Source organism: Myotis brandtii, unplaced genomic scaffold (assembly GCF_000412655.1).
Source record: "Myotis brandtii unplaced genomic scaffold, ASM41265v1 scaffold59, whole genome shotgun sequence".
NCBI classification, from domain to species: Eukaryota; Metazoa; Chordata; class Mammalia; order Chiroptera; family Vespertilionidae; genus Myotis; species Myotis brandtii.
In genome coordinates, this window is record NW_005370223.1 from 4548433 (window position 1) to 4574415 (window position 25983).

The 25983-nt window shown below is 36.1% G+C and overlaps 1 protein-coding gene across 1 annotated transcript; it reads right to left on the reverse strand.

The window, feature by feature from the left end:
• Window positions 1–4194: 4194 nt before the first annotated feature.
• Window positions 4195–25585, reverse strand: RNF19A (ring finger protein 19A, RBR E3 ubiquitin protein ligase). The gene is made up of 9 exons (XM_005879271.2): window positions 24818–25585; window positions 20925–21133; window positions 17333–17477; window positions 16522–16684; window positions 12734–12848; window positions 12106–12267; window positions 8996–9209; window positions 6965–7108; window positions 4195–6391 (listed from the first exon to the last, which is right to left on the reverse strand). The coding sequence occupies exons 1-9, from the start codon at window positions 25489–25491 to the stop codon at window positions 5701–5703; spliced, it is 2517 nt and encodes an 838-aa protein (XP_005879333.1). The 5' UTR covers window positions 25492–25585; the 3' UTR covers window positions 4195–5700.
• Between the last annotated feature and the right edge of the window lie 398 nt (window positions 25586–25983).

Sequence of the window (25983 nt, forward strand, 5' to 3'; positions counted from 1 at the left end):
CAGAGTCTTGCATAGGCTGGTGGGTGCTTAGGAAGTGTTGAATGAATGAGTCTAGAGGACCACTGCCCTAAAATGTGCTCTGGTATCCAACATTCAGATTAGATAAGTTCCTATGACTGATAAGTTTACAGAGACATTGTAAATATTTCTCGAGTAGTTCTTGGAATATTTGCATCAGGATCACTTGGAAATCTTATAGAGCCTAAGGGGTAGGGAATCTAACTTTTAAAGCATCTATTGTGATTCTTAGGCAACTTGGAATACGCAACCCACTGTCCTAGAAGCTGAGGAGTGGGCAATAATATCTGACTTCCATAAGCGTTGTAAATGAACAAAACTATTTATGGCCCCGAGAATAAAGTATTGTGGGGCATAAATAAAAAGGATAGCTCCTCCTTTTATTGAGTTTATATGATTAATTTGGGAAAACAAAACAAAACAAAATAAATCCAAGTTCAAGATACTCTAGTATAGTGGTTCTCAACCTGTGGGTCGCGACCCCTTTGGCGGTCGAACGACCCTTTCACAGGGGTCGCCTAAGACCATCCTGCATATCAGATATTTACATTACGATTCATAACAGTAGCAACATTACAGTTATGAAGTAGCAATGAAAATAATTTTATGGTTGGGTCACAACATGAGGAACTGTATTTAAAGGGCCAGAAGGTTGAGAACCACTGGTCTAGTAGAAAAAAGTATCAATGAACTGTTCAAGTGTCAAAGTTATTAAAAGGTCCAAGAGTTAATCAAGAACAGTTTCAGGAAGAGGTAAACTCTAAGCCAGGTTTTTAAACAGATGGGCGTTTGAGAAGCCAGAGCTCAGTAGGACTGAACTATTCTGCAGAATTCAGTATCACCCTGCACTGGACACTTCGCCTCCAACTCAGCCACTGCAGATGCTTTGCTGGGGAGCAGGCAGAGACCAGACAAGACATTTGCAAACCAAATAGACTGGGGTTTCTACTTTTCCTTAGGGTTTTAATAGTGACCTAAGTCAAATCCAAAAATAGCTGAAAATTTCATCTAACTACCCCTTGACCTTTTTTTATGCCCATTTCCCAACTGTAAAATTTTGCCAAACATTTGCTGTAATTAAGGAGTGGTTGGGAGGACTATTTTAACAAACACAATTTTAAATTCTAATTCATATTTGTGTTAAAACAAGGGAAAATATTTCACTAGTATAGATATAACAACAAACATTGGCAAGGAGGTAGAGAAATTACGAGCCACATATATTACTGATAGGAATGTAAAATGGTGCCGCTGCTTTGGAAAATAGTTTGGCAGTTCTTCTAAAAGTCAGTGTTACTGTGTGACCCAACAATTCTGCTCCTAGTATTATACACAAGAAAACTGAAAACATGCACACATGTACACAAAACTTATGCATAAATGTTCACAGAAGCATCATTTATAATAGCCAAAAAATGTAGAAGCAACTGGTGTCCAACTAATGAATGAACAAAATGTAGTATCTCCATATAATAGAATATTAACCAGCCATAAAAAGGAACGAAGTATTGATTTATGCTACTCCATACAGCAGTGATGGCGAACCTATGACACGCGTGTCAGAGGTGACACGCGAACTCATTTTTTTGGTGGATTTTTCTTTGTTAAATGGCATTTAAATATATAAAATAAATATCAAAAATATGTCTTTGTTTTACTATGGTTGCAAATATCAAAAAATTTCTATATGTGACACGGCACCAGAGTTAAGTTAGGGTTTTTCAAAATGCTGACACGTCGAGCTCAAAAGGTTCGCCATCACTGTTCTAGTATCTAATCTAGAGGCTTATCCAGTGAGTCCACACAGCCCCACATGGCTCACCTTCCTATGTCATTTCTAGGGAACCAAAGCAGCCCTGCCTAAGCTCTCTCCTGTCCTCAAACCTTCCTTGTTTCACTGTCCCCAGCTTTAATAGACATATTCTAAAAAAAATAAGTAAAATCAGTATTTCTATATACTATTAGTAACAATCATAAAATGACATCTAAAAAATATCAAATACCTGGGAATAAAATTTAACAAAAGATATGAAAGACCTCTAAAGGGATAATTATAGATTCAATGCAATCCCAATCACAACTGGTAGAACTCAACAAGTTTATTCTAAAATGTGTATAGAAATGTAACGTACCAAGAACAATCAAGACACTCTCCTAGGAAAACAAGATGGCAGACTTACCTTACTAACGAGGCAACAAATTCCAAGATTGATGTCTAAATTGTCCATTAACTCACCTGGAAGAAGATATCTTTTTGGAATATTCATCCATTAGGTATGTCTCCATAGTTCTTCCCTCACTTCCTTAAGATCTTTGCATAAATGTCATCTAAGAAATCTTTCCGGGTTTCTCTGTATAAAACCCAATACCTCTAGTCATTTTATTCCCCACTCTAACTCTCCCCGATAGAATACTATTTTAGACATTCAAAACCAACCAGTATGTAAATACTGGTTTTTTAACAATGGTATTTCATACTTTAATAATGAAAATTAATGAAACAACAGGTCCATTAAAAGGAACCATATAAAACCAAAAAACTAACATGCATATATGCATAACCCAGGGACCCAAACCATAGTGCAGCGCAGGCCTGGGGGCAGGGGGTGGTGGAGGGGGGTCATTGAAGAAAAAAGGGGCATCTGTAATACTATCAATAATAAAGATAAATTTAAAAGAAATAAAAAAATAAAATGTAGCCCTGAGAATCTTGATCATTCTGAATAGAAAGGCAACATGATCTAAAGAGCAGGAATTTAGGCATTTTGCTCCCATGTCATGTAGGAATTAAAGCATCACATGATGGTTTTCAACATCTATTTTATCTTTTGGTGGTCAAAGTTTATATTTAGCTAGACAATATGGTATGGAAAGTCTTACATATTTACTAGTTAACACAATTAGCCAAGAAAATAAAAGCAATGGATTGTGTACATGTAACATAAAGAGCTAACTAATTCAGTGCTCTGAAGGAGCATTTGTACTTTTAAGACAGAGTTAAACTGATGTTTTCCATAATGAACAATAGGTTGTACTACTATCTTTGCATTCTTCTTCCTCACTATCTTGTGATTTCCCCCACAGGCCTTAAGAAAGCAAAGTAGAAAGGGTTTTACCAGATTTGGTGAATTAAGGCCTGTCTTGAACCCTGTCCTCTTGTTCTAGGCTAGTCTGGAGTTGAGCTCCATGGGAATCTGACTTAGTCCTAAATTAATCCATGGTTGAAGAACCCCTGGGAGATGAAGGAACTTCTGAAGCCAATTGAAAGTTCTAGTCCATTTTAAAACTGAGACTGAGGTGGTACTGGTTGGGGGTACAATCAGAAGAGGGATGGGGTGAACTGAATTGCACTGGCACTTTTGCTGTATTCCTCCCAAAATCATTTAGCTTCCCATTTAATCTTTAGTTTTTTATAGAAATGTCAAGAAAGCAGTCAACATATTCATACAGATTATTTTCATGAAGTATTAATTCTGAAACAGGAAAACAGAAAAACCACCTGTGCATTTTTTAGAGGCTACGAGAATAGAAAGTGATTACAATTATTAGCTTGTATTTAACTGGCTCTCATTTCATAATATAATGTTGCTAGAGTAGAATCTCTTAAAATAGACTTACAAGGTCTTTTTACTTTTCTGTTAAGATAAGGATTATAGTACTTATCTCTTCACAACTTAATAATAGATCAAATCTTTTTGCTTTCCAACCAATTTCCTTTTTAAAAAAAATATATTTTATTGATTTTTTACAGAGAGGAAGGAAGAGGGATAGAGAGTTAGAAATATCAATGAGAGAGAAACATGGATCAGCTGCCTCCTGCACACCCCCTACTGGGGATGTGCCCGCAACCAAGGTACATGCCCTTGACCGGAATCGAACCTGGGACCCTTGAGTCCGCAGGCCAACGCTCTATCCACTGAGCCAAACTGGTTACGGCCAATTTCCTTTTAAAAATGAAATTATTTTGATGAATTAAGCAACTCCTTTCTGAAGGAAAGGCAGGTATTAGACATGAAGAAAGGTTTCTAACAACTGTTTGCTGATAAGTTCAGTAAATGCTTCTCTTTGGGCTGAGACCAGAATGCAGAATTATATCAATGGCTTTCAATATTTATGAATAATGATCACATGGCAAATGAATATTCCTGTTCTTATAAAAACACTTATGCAAAAACCGTAGGCAGCAATACATTAGTATTTACATTTATTTTATGTATGCAGTATACACACTCACTATTGAACAAAATTGGAATGCAAACAAATATACAAATACCATAATAAGCATTATCAAATAAAATAACTGGCACTAGTGTTATAAGCATAGTAATGAATGGACCTGTGAGAAAAAGTGATGTCAGAAGACTGCAGCCCACGGCATTTTTCTTTTTATCAAAAGAAAATGCTCAGTAGCACCATAATGGTAATACTTAAAAGAAACATGTAAGATGGAACATTTTAACTGCTATCAGTGAGGTTAACCTGTTTTATTTAAGTGAATTATACAGAAATTTAACAGTACAGGCAGTATTTTGGCCAACTTCTGTTTATGTCAGCTGAACATCTTCCATAAACAAAAGCAAAAGAAAATAAAGCCAGCCGTACGTGGACCCCTCCTTGGTACTTGGTACAAGCTGTACCGTACTTTGACTTTATGAATGGAGAAGATTCGCATGAGTTAAAAACTGAGGTTAGGCGAGTTATTCACTAAAGCCTGAGTGTGTCTTTGGTAGGCTAATACTTTTTCAGCATTGTTATTAATCATCATAACATTATCTAGCCTGTATTCTCCTACACAATCCAAGGCGGCTAGAGAGGACATTATGGAAAGTAATACAGAAAAAATCCTCAAATAACTAGACTCTTAAAATCTAGTCTATACCAAAGGCACCAAGAATCAATGGGGTGCAAACTTCCACTTAGTGAAAGGTGACTTATTTGTAATACTTATAAACTAATGGAATTTTTGTTTTACAGTTTTATATATCTTATTTGGTGCTGTCAGTATACTTAATTACCTATCTTTATATTTCTATGATGGCATCAACAATATACAAGATATATAGAATACCAGGTATTTCTATTTCAAAGTTGTGCAAAAAATTGCCACAATCTTGGTCAAAGTGTCTAAGTATCCAAATGGTAGCAAATGGGCTGCATTAAGCTTTACATATTCACATTGCATATGAAAAAAAATCTATGCCCAGTTATGAATAGAAATGTTACAAAGAGTATCATATACTGAGAGTAACCTGCAAGGTTCTTAAAACAGTATCCCTTAGTGGTTTCAATAAAATGTCATTAACCACTTAACCCTAAGTCTCAAGTTTTCTTCACAAGAATGCTATAGAACTGCATTAGTATTTTATATTGATTATAAATTAAGCCAAATTTATAAGTACACAAGTATGTGCTTCAAGCAGTATTTTGTGGCAAATGCACAAAACATACTTCTCTGAAAGGATCATTGTCCTTACAATAATGCACTATTAAAGCCTTCATTTCATAGTTTGGTAATTAAGATCCACATGAAACACAATGCCTTGCTGAATACAGAAAATGTATCTGCATTATGACTATGTAACCTGGCCTTTGCTGGTAACTTGAACTTAAAGTAGTCACGTGTAGTTCAACCAGCTCCAAACAAGGTTGCTCAGTGGTAATTATCCTGCAGCATTTATAGGCCTAAATTTCAGTTTGAATCGCAACTTTTAATTCCATTGTCTGATGTGAGTGGTTGTTGTTTGTTTCTTTTAGTGCATCATCAAAATATAAATCAACATTGGGTTTTATTCCATTGTTACCATGTTCTCCAGCAATGGGATTCAACTGCGGCACTTCTGAACACGAAGCAGTTTGGGAAAGCACAGAAATACTGCACTGATGTGGGGAATTTTCCAGGCGGTCGTTTTCTACCTCAGGAAGAATGCTAACAGTAGCGAAACGGGCATGATGATCATTGGAACCATGGCTACAAGACGTTTTCATGCTTTCTAGGTCAGAACAACTAAATTCAGAAAAGTGACTAGAGTGGGAGTCTGCTACAGATGGCATACTGTCACTGAGGGATGGAGCCTCAAACTCACTTGAGTTCGTGCTTTGTTGTTCCAACAACTGTGCATCCATGTCTTCTCTGGTCTCATTTATCTTCATGTTACTCTTTTTCCTCAATTTACCGCTTTTTGATTTCTTTCCTGTTGTTGCTTCTTTGGACCACTTGGTGGCACCGGATTTACCTTCAGGCAAGCCATTGGATGAACCACTAGGATGACTTCGGGTGGCGCTGCCATCCTCCACACTGCTGCTGCCACTGTTGTGCCTGAATTTGGATGGCTTTGATTCAATATCTACTTGCACCTCCATACTGTTACCTTCTCTGAAAAATAAGAGTAACCAATATATATTTTTAACTTCCTTTTAATTTTTATTCAGATGACATCAAAGGGGAATGGGTGTCTATGTGAAAAATTCAAAGGCTATATAAAAGCTGCCAGAATAAATTAATGCAAGATACACTCTACTAAAAAAAAAAAAAAAAGCCCTGTGTGAAATGAAAGGACTATAATACTGTTCCAATTGAAAGAAAAACAAAATAGAAGCAGCTACATAAATGTACCTGTTTAAAGTGTACAATTCAGTGCTTTTTAGTATATTCAGAGTTGTCATCAATGACTGCTGCCCTAACTTCAGAACATTTTCATCTTCCCCCCCAAAACCCTACACCCATTAAGCAGTTTGTACCCATACTTCCCTCTCCCAACACTGGCAACCACTAATCTACTTTCTGTCTCTACGGATTAGCCTATTCTTGACATCTCACTATTTTCTGTTCCCAGAGAACCTAATAGTTGATAACCATTATTCATGATAATTTTGCCTAATGATAGGGATAATTCTTTTAAAATTAATTTTTAAAATACTTCTGACTTTATAACAATTCTTTCCTTACTTGTCCAACGGGATGTAGGAATTTAGAATGGATCCCGCCATTGCTTTGGTGCTGGCATTATCACTAACTGTTCCCAAGCTGACCGTGCCAGATTCTCCACTTAGACTGCACCGTTCTTTCTGTACATCTGCTTGTACTTCCAACCTTAAGAGAGAAATACCAGATAAAAACAGAAAATACACATGACATCAGCACTATTATAACATGTATCTTTTTAAAAATATGTTTTTATTGATTTTTTTTTTTTTTAGAGAGAGAAGAAGGGAGAAGGATAGATAAAAAATTCGATGAGAAACATCATCAATTGGCTGCCTCCCGCATGCCCCCTACTGGGGATCAAGCCTGCAATCCAGGCATGTGCCCTGACCAGTAATCAAACCAGTGAGTGACCTCTTGGTTCATGGGTCGATGCTCAATCACTGAGCCACTCCAGTGGGGCTATAATATGTTTCTTTCTTTTGTTTGTTAATCTCCTCACCTGAGGATATTTTTTTGTTGATTTTTAGAGAGAGTGGAAGGGAGGAGGAGAGACAGAGAGATAAACATCGATGTGAGAGAGACATCCATTGGTTGCCTCCCGCATGGGCCTGACCGGGCTGGGAATTGAGCCTGCAACCGAGGTACATGCCCTTGACCTGAATCGAACCTGGGACCCTTCAGTCTGTGGGCTGACACTTTATCCACTGAGACAAACCAACTAGGGCATAACATGTATCTTTAAGTAATTCAGTTAAGAGCCCTAGTAACAATAAGCTATTTTAGAAACTACTATACACATTATTTTTAAAGTTTCTTTTTATTTGATTATTCAAATTCTACTGCAGTGCACTGAATAGTACCAGTGGTCCAAATGAAATGAGAAAAATTAGCTGTCTGCCAAGTGAGGTAGCAACAGAATAGCACAAAGACATAAAGGGGTTCAAGTTAAATATGCTATATTATTTTCACTCAGGATGTGGCACTTTGCTTGGCATGTTCAGTGCAAAACACAAATACATTAAAAACCATTCTTCATGCCCTGGCTGGTTTTGTTCAGTAGATAGAGCGTTGGCCTGCGGACTCAAGGGTCCCGGGTTCGATTCCAGTCAAGGGCACATGCACAGGTTTCAGACTCCCTCCCCAGTAGGGGGCGTGCAGGAGGCAGCAAATCAATGATTCTCATCATTGATGTTTCTATCTCTCTTCCTTTCTCTTCCTCTCTGAAATCAATAAAAATATATTTTTTATAAAAACACACACAAAAATCAAAAACCATTCTTCATGAAAGATCAGTGAATCAAAAAATCCTGGGCATCTATATGTTAAAAATGGTTCTATAAATTTAACATCCGAGTCTTTAAAAAAGACATAATATAGATCACTATAACTTAAGAGTTTGTGCTTAAAAGCAAACTACCTAAAAATAAGTATGACCAATTTATCTTTTAATTCATGTACTATCTACATTTTAAAAGAAGCTAATAAACATAGGTAAAGAGTAGCGAGTAAAGAGGAAACAAGGGAAGATAAAAATGCTTTAATTTCTCCTATTTAGAGATAAATAGGAGAGACTTGGTAAAAGACTTGGTGAGAATGAAATAAGCGTTAACTAAAAGCGGACGCTCCCAGCCTTAGTCAAGCATTCCCAGGTATCCTGACTCCCCACTCCCTCGGCTCTCAGCCAAGGTCTCATTTCCTAAGCTCAGCTGCTGCCCCCTCCCAGAGACCAGGGCCACGCCACGCACTGCCCTTACTGTGCCCACTGAAGCAGCCCCACCATTCAAACGTAACATCTGACAAAGGCAGCAAAAAACATGGCAAAATTATGTCTTAGACTTAATTCTACCTCATCATAGGTATATTCTTACAGAAAATCTAAACAAGTAAAAATCTCCTTACTCACTGTTTACCAATAATTTCATTTCTTAGCATTACTTTTTTCAACCCTGACACAGTAGGGAAATATGTAATCACGTTCAAAATTCTCCTCAAGTTAATAATATGTAGTTAACAGAAGGCAAACACACAACAAAACAAAGCACATTTTCTTACCTGTTGAAACAGTTGACCATGGCACTTCCTGACAGACTCCCCGTTATGCTGGCTCCAGCCAGTGCCATGGTGCTGGCCGTTTCACTCAGGTTGTCCCGAATGGCTCCTATCCGATCCATGTGGCTTCCACTTGCACTCAAGCTGCCAGTCAGACCACCAACACTTCCCTCCCCTATACTCGGGTTGTGTCTTGCTTCTGCTACTGAAGTTGTGTCTAAATGCAAATATTTCAAATAAATTAAATAAGTATAATTAATAATGTCCTCTTAAATTCCTCCATGATTTCAGATAGGGCATTTTATCATATAAATTATAAAATATACACAAGAATAGAAAAAAAATGTCTGAGGTAGGGACACATAAGTATGGGGTAAGAGTAAAGGGAAATATCTGAGAGAATAAAGCTGGATTAACAACTGGCCCTCAGTTTTAGATAGTCACTTTTTTTTTTTATTCTCACTCAAGGATATTTTTCCATTGTCTTTTAGAGAGAGTGGAAGGGAGGGAGGGAAAGGAGAGGCGAGAGAGAAAGTGAAAGAGAGGAAGAGAAGCATTGAAGTGAGAGACATTTCAGTTGGTTGCCTCCAGCCCTGCCCTGGGCTGGAGTTCAGACCTGCATCCCAGGTATGGGTGCCCTTGACCAGGAATCAAACCCAAGACTCTTTGGTTTGTGGGCTGATGCTCTAACTGCTGAGCCAGTCTGGCCAGGACTTTGTTAATCCAGAAGATTTAGGAATTCTATAAAAAAACCTGAGTGTTGAAAACTTAAGCTAACGTTGGAGGAAAATTATGTGAGTTTTTAATAAGGGTGTCATATAATGAGTTTATTATTCGCTAGGTCAATAAGAATGAGCCAAAGTTGATATCTAGATATATTCCATGGTTCCAATTGTCTACAAAGTACTACAAAATCTGATAACACTATATTTCAATCTTACAGTACTTTTCACATGCTTTGTATTGACAGATTCATTTATTTGCTCCAAACTGGGTTCCTATTACACTTACCCAACACTGTTCTAAGCACTGGGGACACAGTGGATCAAAAAGACAAACACTCTGCCCTCAAGAATCTTATATTCTAGTTGGGAAAAGCAATAAATAAAATTATATAATAATAAATGCTATGAGAAAAAATAAAGCAGAGTAAAAGGGAGTGAGAAAAAGGCAGCGAGAGTGATAAGAAGTGTGTGTGCATACCTGTGGGCTACTTCAGATAGTGTGATCATAGTGTTATGTTTTAGAAGGCCTCTCTGATAAGGTAACACTTGTAGAGACTCAAAGAAATTGAAGGAGTGAGCCACAAAATTACCTTTGGGAAGAGTAAAGCAGGCAATAGGAACTTCATGTTTAAAAGCCTAGAAGTGGAAGTGTACTGGGCACCCTCGAAAACATCAGGGGCGGTGGTATAAAACAGGAGAATGACAAGAAATGAGTTCAGAGATACAGCCCGGGACAGATCACGTGGGGTTATAAGGACTTCGGATTTTTTCCTCCCAGTATAGTTACTATAACTGTATTGAGGATAAGAAAGACATGATCTAAGTTCTATTTATTTATTTATGTTTTTATTGATTTCAGACAGGAACGGAGAGGGAGAGAGAGATAGAAATATCAATGATGAGAGAGAATCATTGATAGGCTGCCTCCTGCACGTCCCCTACTGGGAATCAAGCCCACAACCCGGGCATGTGCCCTTGACTGGAACCCAACCTGGGACCCTTCAGTCCGCAGGCCGACGCTCTATCCACTGAGCAGAACCAACCAGGGCTGAGTTATGTTTTAGAAGTGTCACTATGGCTGCATAGTGGAATAGTGAGTGGAAACTGAGAAGCTGCTGGATCAGTTAAGAGGCTATTACGATAGTCCAGGAAATAGGATAGTAGTAGCTTAGATTAATAGAATAGCAGTGGGGAGGGTAAGAATGGTTAGATTATGACTAAATACTGAAGAAAATAGCAGGATTTGCTGATGGATCAGATGCAGTGTAAGAAGGGAAGAGGAGGAGTCATCATAAGTGAAGGCTTTTAGCCCAAGCAACAAGAATGGAGAAGCTACTTAATAAGGGGAGGATGATGGAAAGAACAGATTTTAGAGTGAAGAGTTTGGTTACAGACAATTTAAGCTTAAAATTCTCATCAGACATTCAAGTGTAGATTAAAGAAAAGAGATGTACAAGTGTGGAGATCAGAGGAGAGTTCTAGCCTAGATACAAATTTAAGAGCAGTCGGTCTATAAATTATTTAATAGATGAGAATACCTAGGGAGTGAGTGTAGATAAAGAAGAGAAGTCTGAGGACTGAGAAACTCCAAAATTTAGAGGTTGGGAGAGAAAACTGAACCAGCAAAGAAGACTGGGAAGATGTGGCCAGGAGATACAATGAGATAAATACTTTTCCAGAAGACAAGTAAAGGAAATGTTTTAGAAATGAGGGAACAGTCTACCAAGTCAGGTGTACTCTTATATTAAGATGAAAACCAAGAATTGACCACTATACTTGGTAACACAGAGGTCTGCTTTGTTAGAGTGGTAGAAATCAAATTCTGGAGTGGTAGGGACTAAAATCTGATTGGAGTGAGTAGTTCAAGAGGGAATGGGAGGTAAGAAAGTGGACGTTATCTTTGTATATTTGCCTGACAAATTTCTATAACAACTGCTGGACTATAAAACATGTGCATGCTTTAAGGTTTATTAACTTACACTTCTACTGGCAGCACATGAGGGCCTTTTCATTCTCCAGTTCTTGTGCTAATTCATTTTTCTTTGAATAACACTGGGTTGATACTTATTTGCCATCTGTATTTCTTCTTTTATGAACTGTATTACTCTTCATATCCTTTTCTTACTGATTTGCAATGTTTCAGGCAAATTTAAGATTAAAATTCTAGAATTTCTATGACATTATGTTTCCACTAGAAACTATTCCACCTTCTTTCATCCGTTCACCTCTCCTTGGCCGTTTATTTCCTGATGTACTTCTAGATGAATACTACTGGGCCCAGTGAAAGGAGGGTAATGGAAATTCTGACTTGCATGTTGTCTACAGCCTCCCCCTACTTAAACTATTAGTAAGTACATTAATTTCCCTTCCTTTCCTTAAAGGACTTACCTACAGCTGTGTTATTTCCACCAACGTTGATATCATTTTCATCATCAAATTCAATCCTGACTCCTTTTCCATTGCCTGCTGAGACTCCACAACCTCCACTTCGACAGAGAGAAATTGGAACAACGCCATAGACGTAAGCTAACATAATAGGAACACCAATACCTAAAGAGAAATTATATTAGTCATTATAAACCAAAAACTAAATCACAGAAACATGAGTTGCAGAAAGTCTTTTCGAAAGACGGTGTATAGGAGGTAAGTCCAAAAGTGGATTTACCTAGCTGTTTAGGGACACAAGCAAATTCAAAGGTTCTAGCCTTTCAGGTGGCATACATGAGGAGGAAAAAGATGTAAACCTTTTCCAGTGCCAGGGTTCTAAACTGTACTTGGGGGAGGGAGGAAAGGGTGTCTGCCACTAGTAATTACCAACTACCCCACGGCTGGGCTCTGAGTCTATAACACCTTAACCAAATAATTACTAAATAAGAGGCTTTCAGTAGGTTCAGCTTAAATGATCTTAAAATAAGTAACTTCTTTTACATTCAACAATATGTTTTATTGAACATCCTCCACAAAACTTAAATTTTATAAATTCTGAGGTCATTAGTATTTTTAAGCATTTTCTTACCTACTGTTACTGCAGCTACAACTGGAGATACGATTACAGACAATGTTACACCACCTGCTATGGCCAAATTCCGTTTGTGCTTGGAAATGTCCTTGCCTTCATATCGATTGTGAATCTTGAATTAAAAATAAACACAGGGGTGAGAGATTAAAGAGAAAATATATTACATACTTATGTAAATGAAACAGACCCACATTTGCTAGAAGTTTAAGGCGATTATCTCTTGTAACTTCATAGTTAAGTGTTTTGATTCAAGGTCAACATATTATTGTTCTTAGACCATATTCTTACATAATTTGCTCCTTATTAATTTGCTTACATAATAGAGTGATTTAATAGATTTTATACTTTGTGTTTACAAGTAGTTGTAATTTTTCTGAAAAAACAGTATAATCATGTTTTTAGCAAAAAAAGGCGTTAAAAGTATTATTTCTAACATAGCTATGAGTTGGATGTTTGACTAATAGGATTACTTTTATGAAATTTAGCATTCCACAGGTTTCCTTCCAAATAAGCATCCCTAAATAATAATAATTGGCTCATAAGGGTGGTTTCCACAACCTTTTTAAGAACTGACCTTCAAAAGCAGTACTAATAAGCAAACAACACTAAATAGAATCAATTTTTCCTCAGATCCCTTTTTATGAAGAAAAATATTACCAAAGACTCAGGATCCTGGGTTTTCATTTATAGTTCAGAGTAAGGGGTAGAGAGAGAAAAAGAGAGAATAAACTATACTGTTAGAAGACAGGTGTTGCCGAAACCGGTTTGGCTCAGTGGATAGAGCGTCGGCCTGCTATGAAATTTAGCATTCCACAGGTTTCCTTCCAAATAAGCATCCCTAAATAATAATAATTGGCTCATAAGGGTGGTTTCCACAACCTTTTTAAGAACTGACCTTCAAAAGCAGTACTAATAAGCAAACAACACTAAATAGAATCAATTTTTCCTCAGATCCCTTTTTATGAAGAAAAATATTACCAAAGACTCAGGATCCTGGGTTTTCATTTATAGCTCAGAGTAAGGGGTAGAGAGAGAAAAAGAGAGAATAAACTATACTGTCAGAAGACAGGTGTTGGATCTACTTCGCTTCTTTGTACTGTAGAGGTGTTACCAGACAAAATTTAGTATCACTATGAAAGTGGCTTGTGAGATATATGTACTTCGGGAAATAGCTCAGTATCTTTATTCTCATGTTTGCAAGGGCTAAAGCTAATAAGGAAATTTTCCCTTGTTTCAAGACAGATTCAAACGGCCTCAAAAGTGTACAGGTAGTCTCTCAAATAAAGTATCTGACTTATAAACAATGTGAAGCTTTAAGAAATCTATTCTTATTATGTGGTTATTTGGGAGGCTCTGAAAGTACAAGGAGTATCATAGCATGTATTAAACAGTGATAAAGCAGTGGGGAAGTGGGCAAAGCATACATTGACAAAGAATATTTCTATTTCCCCACCAAATCCTGTTTCCCAGCACTGACTGTATGTGCCCAGGGAATGGGCCTCTACATTTTCCTAAACGATCCATGTAGACAGAGACTGCAGACCTTCCCAAAGTACCTTTCATTATTCTTCAATTCTGCAACCAATTCCTGCTGCTCCTCACTCCTACTCCTGAAACACTTAGCACTGAAGCAGGGAAAGCCAAAGCTAAAAACTGATGGAGCAGACTTGGAAAGGCAGGCTGCCAGGGGCAAGGAGTCTTCCAGAAAAGTTTGCATCCTCAAGCACCAGTGTTCAATTACAGTGATCATATCATCCCGTTAGTTCTGGTTCAACTTTATTTTTTTACTATTTTGTCCCACATTTTCTATTTGTTATTACAAATAAAGGCTCAACTTTTAGGTACTTTATCAACTTAATAGGTTTTCCTGGGCTGGTTTGTGTCCCTGAACCCCACAGAACATTATTTCAGTGGAAAACTAATTCATCACCTTGCAACCCTCTGAGTACATGTTTGAAAAAAGAAGACTTGTGACTGCACCTCAGACTTGCACAATGAGGTAAATAATCTCTCCTCTATAAATTATTCGTAGATGTGTGCAGTGTAAGAGTCTCTCTTTTCCTTCTGCTTCAAAGTATCAAATAAACAGTTTTGTTCTCAGCAAAACCATGCTTTGGATAATACATAAAAAGTTATTACAATCAGCTATTATGTTTGGGACAATTTAAGTTTAGTTACGTCAATCTTCTAAAATAGACATTTGGCTCATAAATATGTTCCTCTTCTGAACCAAAGCTAATTTAAAAATAGTATGTTTTGTTATTTTTCTGGTTATTACAATAATATATGTTGAATATAAAAAAATTTGGCTATTATATGGAAGAGGCTCAGCCCTGCCTTGAGTTTGGTCCTAAAAGTCAGAACTATAATTAAACAAAATAATTTAAAGAGAAACAGATCCAGACTCAACCTAAGAATTTCCTAAAAATTACAGCTACCTGGCAACAGAATGGGCAGCCTCAGGAGCTGGTGGTTTCCCATCAATGAAGTACCCAAATGGCTAGACTGAAATTTATCAGGGATCTTACCTACAGAATTTGTGCATCTGGGTTTAAATCCCAGCTCTGCTTCTTTCTGTATAATTAAGATAAATTACATAAACCTCAATATTCTAACACATAAATTGCTGTGAGGTTAAAATGAGTTGAAGTACATAAAACACCTGCCACACAGTAAGGACTCCCACCCTCCTTTTAAAAAATCCTATACTTTGTTCTGCTTAGCGTTAGATAATTTCTAAAGTTACTTCTCAATTCTGAGATTCTATTAATTTAGATAGCAGCAAACTTCTTTGTCACTTCATAAATTATCCCTTTAACCTTTCAAAAAAGAATTATTTGCTTACCACTCATAGGCAAGTGGTAAGTATTGGTGCTTGGACTTTCACAAAATTGTTAACAATCTACAACAAGAGTATTAATAGCAACAAACTAAGGGGGAGAAAAGGCTTTGAACTGAAGTTGAAAATAATTAAAAAACTGCTAGTTATTCTTTGCCTGAGGACATGTATTATTTAGCCATTAACTTTTTATAGACTTGACTATACAAGGATATACCCATGAGAAAAATGGACAGGTGCAATAGCAACAAACTAAGGGGGAGAAAAAGCTTTGAACTGAAGTTGAAAATAATTAAAAAACTGCTGAGGACATGTATTATTTAGCCATTAACTTTTTATACACTTGGCTATACAAGGATATACCCATGAGAAAAATGGACAGGTGTGTATTTGTTAGTACTTTATACTTAAAGTTCATTTACAATGAAAATGTACTAAAGTTTTCGGATTCAGATAATATTAAAACAATTCTACTTTTAAACATCCATATGAGCTTGCCAAACACTAAAAATTTATTGCCTTATGAAAAAATAGTAATTGTTTTATAGTGAAGATACTGAAAATGACTTAGTCTTTCAAAACAAAATAAAACAAAAACAGTCCTAGTCAGTTCGGCTCAGTGGATAGAACATTAGCCCGTGGACTGAAGGGTCCTGGGTTCGATTCCAGTCAAGGGCTCATACCTAGGTTGCAGGCTTGACCCCAGGCCTGGATTGGGCATGTGTGGAAGGCAACCAATTAATGTCTCTCTCTCACATCATGTTTCTCTCTCTCTGTTTCTGCCCCTCCCTTCCACTCTTTCTAAAAATCAATGGGAAATATATCCTCAGGATGAGGATTAACAAAATAAACAAAAAAAACAAAACAAAAACAAAGCAAAAATCACCAACCCTAAACCTAAAGATTTAGAATAGATAATGAACTAACAAGGAATTATGCATTTTACCTTGCGGCCCACGTATACAGGAATACCAATAATCATTGCAGGGATAGCAATGCCAGCTATTAAAGCAATTCCTACAGGAGCACCAACGAGTGTTCCTAGCTGCCACAGAATTTTCTTCTTTCGGCTCCAGGGTTTCTTCCCCCAAAAAGTACATCCTGATGGACTAATGGAAAAAATTATAATGTTCTAAGCTGCAAAATATCACAACAAATTACTACAATACAGTAACGTAATCACTATAAAAGACTTTCTCATACTTAGAAATAAGATTTTCCCTTTAAAATGAGTTCATTAAAAGCCAAAAAATCATAAGTACCACCATAAATTATATTTAAAAAATATTAATAAGTGGGATTTAGTTTAAATATCTATCTCTAGACTTCCATTAGCCTCAAAACCTGAGGTTAGTTTTTGAAGAGTATATTAATATTAAAAAATGCTTATTTTATCCATTTTAGATAGTTGTCTGATTATATTATAAACTCACACTGCAGCCTAAATGAGAAAATTTATACATGAGAAAATTAAATGGAAAGATTTATGACCTAGCATAATTACATGGGATATTAAATACTAGCTTTCTAGTTTAAAAAAAAAAGGGGGGCGGGAATGTTTTCTATTTTTGACTAGTTATTAATCCCAAATGACTAACACAATAACAATAATATGGTTTCTTTTAAATTTATGCCCTTAGAATAAAAAAGACCCCATAATCCCGTTTAAAAATGCTTAGAATAACACTTTAAAAAGTCATTTTGTCTTATAATGTAAAATAATATTCAGATGGAAATAGCTCCTTCAATATACTTACCTTAGATAATGTAAATCTGAGATTTCTTTCATACACAACCAACAAAACTCACAACCACAGACAGCACATGTCATGTGATTACAGCTCCCATCATTCATCTTTATTATATAAGCAGCACATCGTGGACATGGCTTTATATCATCAGCTATTGGGAAAATAAATAGACATGCTTAATATGTAAAAGTGGTCTAAAAATAACAATTTCTATTGAATAATCAATTGTAGCACTGCCCAAAAAAATCTTATCATGTACAGTTTGTTAGCTATAGCTTCAGCCCACTATTTTTAGTATATAAAGTATTTTTTCTTCCATTCTGAGAAAAGGAACATATTTTACATTAAATTTTCAAATTGTAAACGTTTTCAAACACAGCAGCAGTATAATAAGAACAAAGAATAACAAAATGATAAAAGAGGAAAACCAAGGACAGCCCCAAATAAACTGTGAACTACATAAAGTTTATCTTTCTCCCTACCCCATAGTGTAGTCTTCTCTGACACTTCATATCTACAACTTCTCTAACCATCTCCACTTCATACTATTCCTATTAGTGAGTGAATACTAATAGAAAATGACAATGTGATATTTAATCTGAAGTAGTACTATACATGTAATAAAGTACTTCGAGTTTACTTATCTCTTCTAAGTAACATCAACTATAAGTACTGTACAAATAATACAAACATCTTCAGAAAAGCAAGCCTTTTTCTTGTATTTTAGTTCACAGAGATGGGCTTTCCAAAGAATCAGTACTCAGAATAAAAGGAAGGAGGTAAGAGGCTAAGGAAAAGTTACATACTTATGAACATTTAAACAATGGAAATGGTTTCAGAATTATAGCAGCCATTTGTTGGTTATGCTCATGACTTTTTCATTTGTCATCTTTGTCCTTTTTATTCATTTATTTAAATGCTATTGTTGTATGCTTCATGTATAGTAATATGGTTATGCTGCACAAAGGTGCCAAGTTAAAATCAAGTGGGTCCATAACTTTAGGGATCACTGACACAGAGTAAGAGTTATCTCAAATTATACAACTATTTTAAACTTTAGCATCTATTTAAATAGCAACCAGTAATTATTCTACTGTTACTAGTAGCCAGCTATATTTGTATAGTGCTAGGCACTGAATTCAAGTATATGGTTCCAACTTCTTAAGAGGTAAGCGTTAAGCTATACTATATTTTCTGTGCTTTAACCACTTGGCAACAACAGCCAGGTCAGAAGGTTGTTTTTTTTAATGATCACTTTGAGAGACTATATTTATTCCAACAATGCTACTATTTGGTTCAAGTCATTTGGAAAAGTTTTTCTTTCATAATTACTTTCAAAGTTACTTTACGTATATTTAAAAAAATCACGCTCATGATTATATAGTTACATCTTACTTTGAATCCACGCCAAACCAGTGATTCAACTTGATATGATATTCTAGTTGTTAGTCTTAGTTCCAAAGGAATTTTTGGTCATACCCAAAAAACTCACTGACAGTAAGGGGATAATTTAAGTGAATGTATCAGGATCAAAGGTTATGATCAATACGGCATTCCAAGGAAACACTGCTGAAATGAACATAAAATCTCCCATGGTGATTATTGTGAGAAAGACCAACATTCATCTGGATGACTGAATGACAAAGTTGATTTTAAAATTAATAACAAAAATCATCTTAGTCTTTTATTTTTCTTCTCTTAATGATGGTCTACACATATGCAAATCTCTAGCAAGAGACTGTGGTTTATCTAAGTTTCCCTACCTCATACAGCCAGAGCATCCCATATAATAAAAGGGTAATATGCAAATTGACCCTAACAGCAGAATGACTGGGAATGACTGGTCACTATGACACACACTGACCACAAGGGGGCAGATGCTCAATGCAGGAGCTGTCCCCTGGTGGTCAGTGCGCTCCCACAGGGGGAGCTCTGCTCAGCCACAAGCCAGGCTGATGGCTGCCAGCACAGCGGTGGTGGCGGGGGAGCCTCTCTCGCCTCCTCAGCAGCACTTAGGATGTCTGACTGCAGCTTAGGTCTGCTCCCGTGGACATCCCCTGAGGGCTGCCGGGCTGCCAGAGGGATGTCTGACTGCCAGCTTGGGCCCGATCCCCCCAGGGAGCGGGCCTAAGCCAGCAGGTGGACATCCTCTGAGGGGTCCCAGACTGCAAGAGGGCATAGGCCGGGCTGAGGGATCCCCCCTCCCCGAGTGCACAAATTTTTGTGCACCGGGCCTCTAGTTTATTATAAGCCAGGACATGTTTCAAACTTACAGATATAAGTATTATTAGTATCTTCATTTTGCAGACGAGATAAGTAACTTGTTCAGGGCCACACAGAGACTAAGTGGAGAAGCTGGGATTTGAATCCAGACAGTCTGATTCTAAAGTCTATTCTCATACTCTGCAACTTTGTGTCCTGTAACCAATAAATACTCATCCGCACTTAGAGACGAGGGATAGGATTTCCAAGTGGACCACTCAATGGCTACAGCTGACCCTCCAGAGGACAGTTTAGGTATATTCAGGTCCTCTCTGAATTATTTCTGGACCCTTAACTACAAATTATTACTAATGTTTGAGTTCTACCCCCAATCTTGAGGAAAGGAAATACAAACAAGTCAATCAGCAAACAAGCATGAAAATCCATGTACATTATATAAAGTATTAAATGTTGAATTTAAAGTTTATTTAATTTTAAATTAATTTTAAATTCAACTTTAAATGTTGAAAAAGACTTTTTTTGTAGCATAAAGTACATAACTATCTCAATACACTGCTGGTAGGACTATAAATTATTTTCTTGACAAATTTCTATATTTTCCAAGTTTTTTCCTATTACCTAAGTAGGAAAAAATGAGAATTTTTCTAAAAATTATTGAAATTCCAATAAACAATGAAAATTCTATATATGTAAAATAGTTTTTTTGAAATTTTATTCAAAAAACATTAAGATGTTCAGAAAATTGCTTATAAATTTTGAGATTTATGAGATGCATACATTGCTCATACATAGATCGATCCTCGGGTAATTTCTAAACTGCTAGCTAAAGGCCCAAAGTTCCTAATGTCCTCCCTACTTAAGGTATGACTTTGAATCCTTGGTCCTGAAATTGAATGAGACATCTTTGAATAAAAAATGTATTTCACAAAAAACAAAAACAAACAAACAAAAAAAGTGTATTTCACAAAATATGATACTGGTTTTAATCTGTAACTTTGTGATATTTACATAATTAGAAGCAATCTAAAGGTAACATTCAAAATTAATATTTTATTAAAAATACTTGCTAAGCTTTGCATAAAACACCTTTATAAACAACAGTTTTGGACCATGTTTTGCTATCAGTTACTATAAATCATCATGACACCTCCTTTTTTGTGTGTGTATTTTGTTAATAAAATCTTTCCAATCTCAATACCACTATCTTCCATAGGAAAGAATGAGTGCTTCTGGAACAAAACTGTTAACACATGAAGACACTTTTGAAAAATCAAAGAACAGGTGAGAACAGGAACTTAATATTGTATTTTTTACTTAAAATAACTAGTGTTCTGTATGTGTCAAATATTTTATTTAAAAAGTTAGACATAAGTACCTGCTGCTCCAGACTCCTGACTGTAACTAATGGATGAAGAACGTATGGTTCTCAGGCGTAAACTCTGGGCTCTCTCTTGCCGAGCAGCATCACAGGTCTGATTTGGGTGCCAAATCTGTTTACAGTGGTAGCAAAACTCTGTTCCACAGCCTTCTCGCCCACAAGTTAATTTTGGACAGCTAGCACATCCAAATGCTATCACAGCATATCTTGAAAGAAACAAGAAAAACAGTTTAAAACGTGACATATAAGAGATATTCATTAAGTAAAAATATTATCCAACTTAAATGCTATTCCTGAAGAAGCTTTGTATTTATGCATGAGCAAATAGAAGTCCTAACATTATCTCATCAATATAAAAAGAGGGGGAAAAATAGACAGTTCACAAATGGCATGTAAATGGCTAAAAAGCATTTTAGAGTTCAATTTTAACTTCTAACTTGCAATTTTAACTAGATGCCAAATTGTATATATAATCTAAACTGCATATACAGTACAAATTTTATAAAAATTCTATTAAATTTTATTGTGTGCACAGAGAAAATACCAGAAGGAAATACACCAAAAATCTTAAAGCATTTTCCCTAGTATTAGGGTTTTAATTTTCTTCATTTGTGATATTTACAATTACTTGCTACTTTTCAAATCAGAATGATAAAAAAAACTAGCTCTAGCTATTTAAAAACATAACTATGGACTAGCAACACCCGTCAGTTAATGACAAACTGTGCCAATTGATACATTTGATGATTATCTTGTATTTATACATAAATTCTCATATTTTGCTTCTAAGATGCATGGTAAAAGTGGTCTTTGGTACCAAAAGTATACACCCTTGAATTGCTCAATCAGAAAGTGTGGTGGGTTTTCTGCTTCAGATAAAAGACTGAGAACAGTAGATTTGTGACTAGCCCTAATACCTATTATCTGAGTTAATATTTTTGGCACTTTAAAATAAGTTCTGGGCACTACTGGGCATTTCTCCCAGAGAAATGAAAATTTACATTCACACAAAAACCTGTACACAAATATTTACAGCAGCTTTATTTGTAATAGCTTCAAATGGAAAACAGCCCAGATATCCTTATTCAACAAGTATATGGTTAAACAAATTATAGTGCATATATACCATGGAATACTATCAAGAACAAAAAGAAACTAACTACTGTACATTTAACACCCCACATGTACCTCTGGAGAATTATGCTGGTGAAAAAAATAAATCTGAAAAAGTGACATACTGTATAATTCTAATTATATAACATTTTGAAGTGATGAAATTTTAGAAATGGAAAACTGATGAGTGGTTGCCAGCGATGCAGTGGGGAAGGGAAAGTAGATACATTTATAAAAGAGCAACATGAAGGATCTTTGTTGTCATGGAACTGCTCAGTACCTTGACTATGGTGGTGAATACATAAACCTACAGGTGGTAAAATGGTATATAACTACACACACACACACACACACACACACACACACAAACAAATAAGTACAAATAAAACGGGAAATTTGGCAGTTCTATCAATGCCAGTATCCTGGTGGTGATACTGTTTTACGGCTTCGCAAAATGGTGCCATTGGGGCAAACGGTTGGTGATACTTTACGGCTTCGCAAAATGGTGCCATTGGGGCAAACGGTGTAAAGGATAAACAGTATTTCTTGGTAATATTTCTTACAACTACACATGAACTGACAAGTATCTTTTAATTAATTAATTAATTGTTAATCCTCCTGAAGATATTTTTCCATTGATTTTTGGGAAGAGTGAAAGAGAAAGAGACAGAGAGAGAAACATCGATGTGAGAGAAACACATCGATTGTTGTCTCCTGCAGGCCCCCCCACCCCCACACACCAGGGCCTGGGCCAGGGAGGAGCCTGCAACCAAGGTACATGCCCTTGACCGAAATCGAACCTGTGACCCTTTGGTCTGCAAGCCAACGCTCTATCCACTGAACCAAACCGGTTAGGGCAGTGGTCGGCAAACTGTGGCTCCCGAGGGTGGAAGAGCCACACTCAAGGGGCCAAAGAGCCGCATGTGGCTCGCGAGCCGCAGTTTGCCGACCATTGCCCTAAAGTAAAGTTCTTGTATAAACTAGAATCTGTGTCAGCCCTATCTACTGTGTTCTATTAGGTTGATAGTATTGATATTATCTATTATGACATACTCAATCAACCCAGCACAAGAGAATACACCTATTCAGTGACCAGAGAGCTTGTACCCTTAGATTTATTGTCTTAACCTCTTCTAGACACAGGTACTGATGTTTAAGTCTCCTTTTCATTTGTTCCATCATGTTCAGACTTTTTCTTTTAAAGATATTAAACACTAAAGGAACCTATTAAGTACTTCTTATCCTGGGGTCCCATAAAAGATCGTTAGAAAGCCAGATCAAAAACAATATATAGACATGTTCCTCACTATTTGAATTCTCACTATAGGAGTATTTACTACAGTGATTTGCAAGTAGTTTTTTTTTTTAATCTAAAATCTGCTATGCAAGTTGAAATCTACTCTAATGAATGTGAAAATATGGTGCAGAGTTCCATGGGATCAAGAGTGATACACTCATATGTAATCTATTCCTCTGTCTCCTGCTCAAGTTATTTAAAAGTATTGGTCATTATCCCTATTTTCTTCCCATCTTTTTCTTTAGAGTTTTCTACTTCATGGGTCCCACAGTTTGCTTCTGCCAACCTTGAAAGCATAGCCAACGTTGGCTCAGTTTAGACAGTATCATTAACATACTATTTTGTTATTTATGTTATAGTACAAGCTCCCTGCAGTTATAGGGAGAGCATAATTCAATATTGATACTGAGTAGTCTCTGAGTTCTTCATACACAATTAATAAATTCATAAAATGTTAAATAATTAGATAATATTTCTAATGCTTTATATTACACAGAAATCCCTTGTGGATAGTTAAGTGCTAGTGATACCACGGAAAATTAGTTGGGATTTGCATAGGCTGAAAACATATTACTTTTCTCATATATAATTATAAAATATAGGCTAGATGCAATCTGAAAATTTGCTACTCAACAAGCTTTTAATAAAGGATATGATTCAGAAAATGAGTCCTGAAATTGTCATTTGATAAATTCAAATTCAGCCTTGTCTCTGAGATTATACACAGATAATCTTGGAAATTCTCGTTTTCCCAAATTCTTACTTATAGATAATCTCTGGTTTGCTAATGGTATGTTAAACCATAACCAGTGTTTACGGCTTTTATTATTCTTGAGGAGCATGACTATTTCTTCCAATTCTGACAACTGTATATAGTAAATGCTCTATAAATAGAAGCTGCTATTAACATAATAAAATATATAAGCAAAATTATCTTATTTTAAATGTTGGTAAAATGATATTTGTAATTTAAAAACTTGAGGGAAATGAAATATATAACCTCTTGGTCTTGAGACTAGCAAATACTTATGCACACCAATATGAACACATCACACTGTGACACATATTAAAGTACCTTTCAAAAGGGTTATTTCAATTTATATAAATGACCTCCCCCCACCAAAAACAAACAAAATCCCTGACCATTTCACCTATTACTTCAAAATAAAAGTTCTCCAAATGGATGGGGAAAATCAATTTTGCCCACAACTAGATCTTGCATTCTACCACCTTAACCTTTTCTTCTGAAAAAATGTGTTAAGTGAATATGTGATGCAGAGACAATATCAAAATGAGTAAGATAGGTGTCTTGCTTTAACAGTGAACACTGCCTGACACATGGTATGCACTTAACATATATTTGTCTATTGAATGAATTACCTAACATGTTAAGAGTTTTCTTTCGAATAAAAGTCAGCATAATTCTTATTTTATCCACAAAGAAAAATATTAATTCAAGAAAAATCTAACAAAATCTTACCCACAGTCTGGAGCTGGACACCACCTACAATCAGGATCTCCAACGAGCCACCGTCTAAGCATAAATTCTTCATATTTTTCCATCAACACATCATCACTTAATATCAAGCGAATATCATGGGGATTAAACCGTTCAGTACATTCTGGGCAACTGATATTAACTCTACTTTCAGAAATTTCTATCCTCAGATATTGTCGTAAGCAATCCACACAAGATCTATGATGACAAGTCATTATCTCAGGAAATCTGTCTTTAGAATGCCGCAAAAGGCACAAAGGACACTCTATAAAGTCTCCAATTTGTTTGTTGATGGAGGTCAATCCATTGTCAGAGGAGGTATTTGTAGAGAAAATGGAGTTCTTATCAGTACACATTTCAGAATGTATACTTTCAATACTTGCAATTCCATCCACCCCGCCATTTAGCTCCCTTGATTTACGTTTGCTATCCTTTTTCCTCCGAAACAAAGAGCCTATTGAAATTCTTCTTTTCTTGGGTGCCTTTTTGACTGAAGGCAAGCTCACGGATGAAGCAGAAGACTGAAGATCTCGATCTGAACCCATTTGCCGATGTAAACTCATGTCTAAAATGCTCATTAGAAGTGAGTCAGGGTCTGTGTTTACACACAGCCCTTCATTATATTTAGAGATAAAACTTATTTCTTGTTCTTGCATTCAGATTAAGTCATGATGTACGAAAATCCTACTTGGTTCCTTCAGAGAATTCTTGAAAGAGTTCGATTTACAGAAGACTGTTATCATAGATGTTCTGGAAAACAAAACAAAACACCAAGATCATTTAATTGTATATTCTTAGTCTACAGGTTTTTAAAATAAGCTTAAAAATTCACTACAAAATTTCAAACAAGTATGTTCTTAACCATTAGTTTTGTTTTGTTTTTTAAGTAAGGCTAATTTACTGAGTAGTCTACAAGAGAATATAAAACCAATGCTAAAATAACAAGGACATTCTCTAATCTTAGAAGGCTCTAGATTTGAACTGAACTTATTAAATTTTTTATCATTAACTATCAGACCTCAATGATTCCCCACTGATTTAGGAGTTTTTTAAAAAATGGACAATAAAATGCACATGTACATACAAGGACTGAGTGCAACTTACACAATCTTGAAGAAAAATAAAGTGTGTGTTGGAGGGGGAGTGCT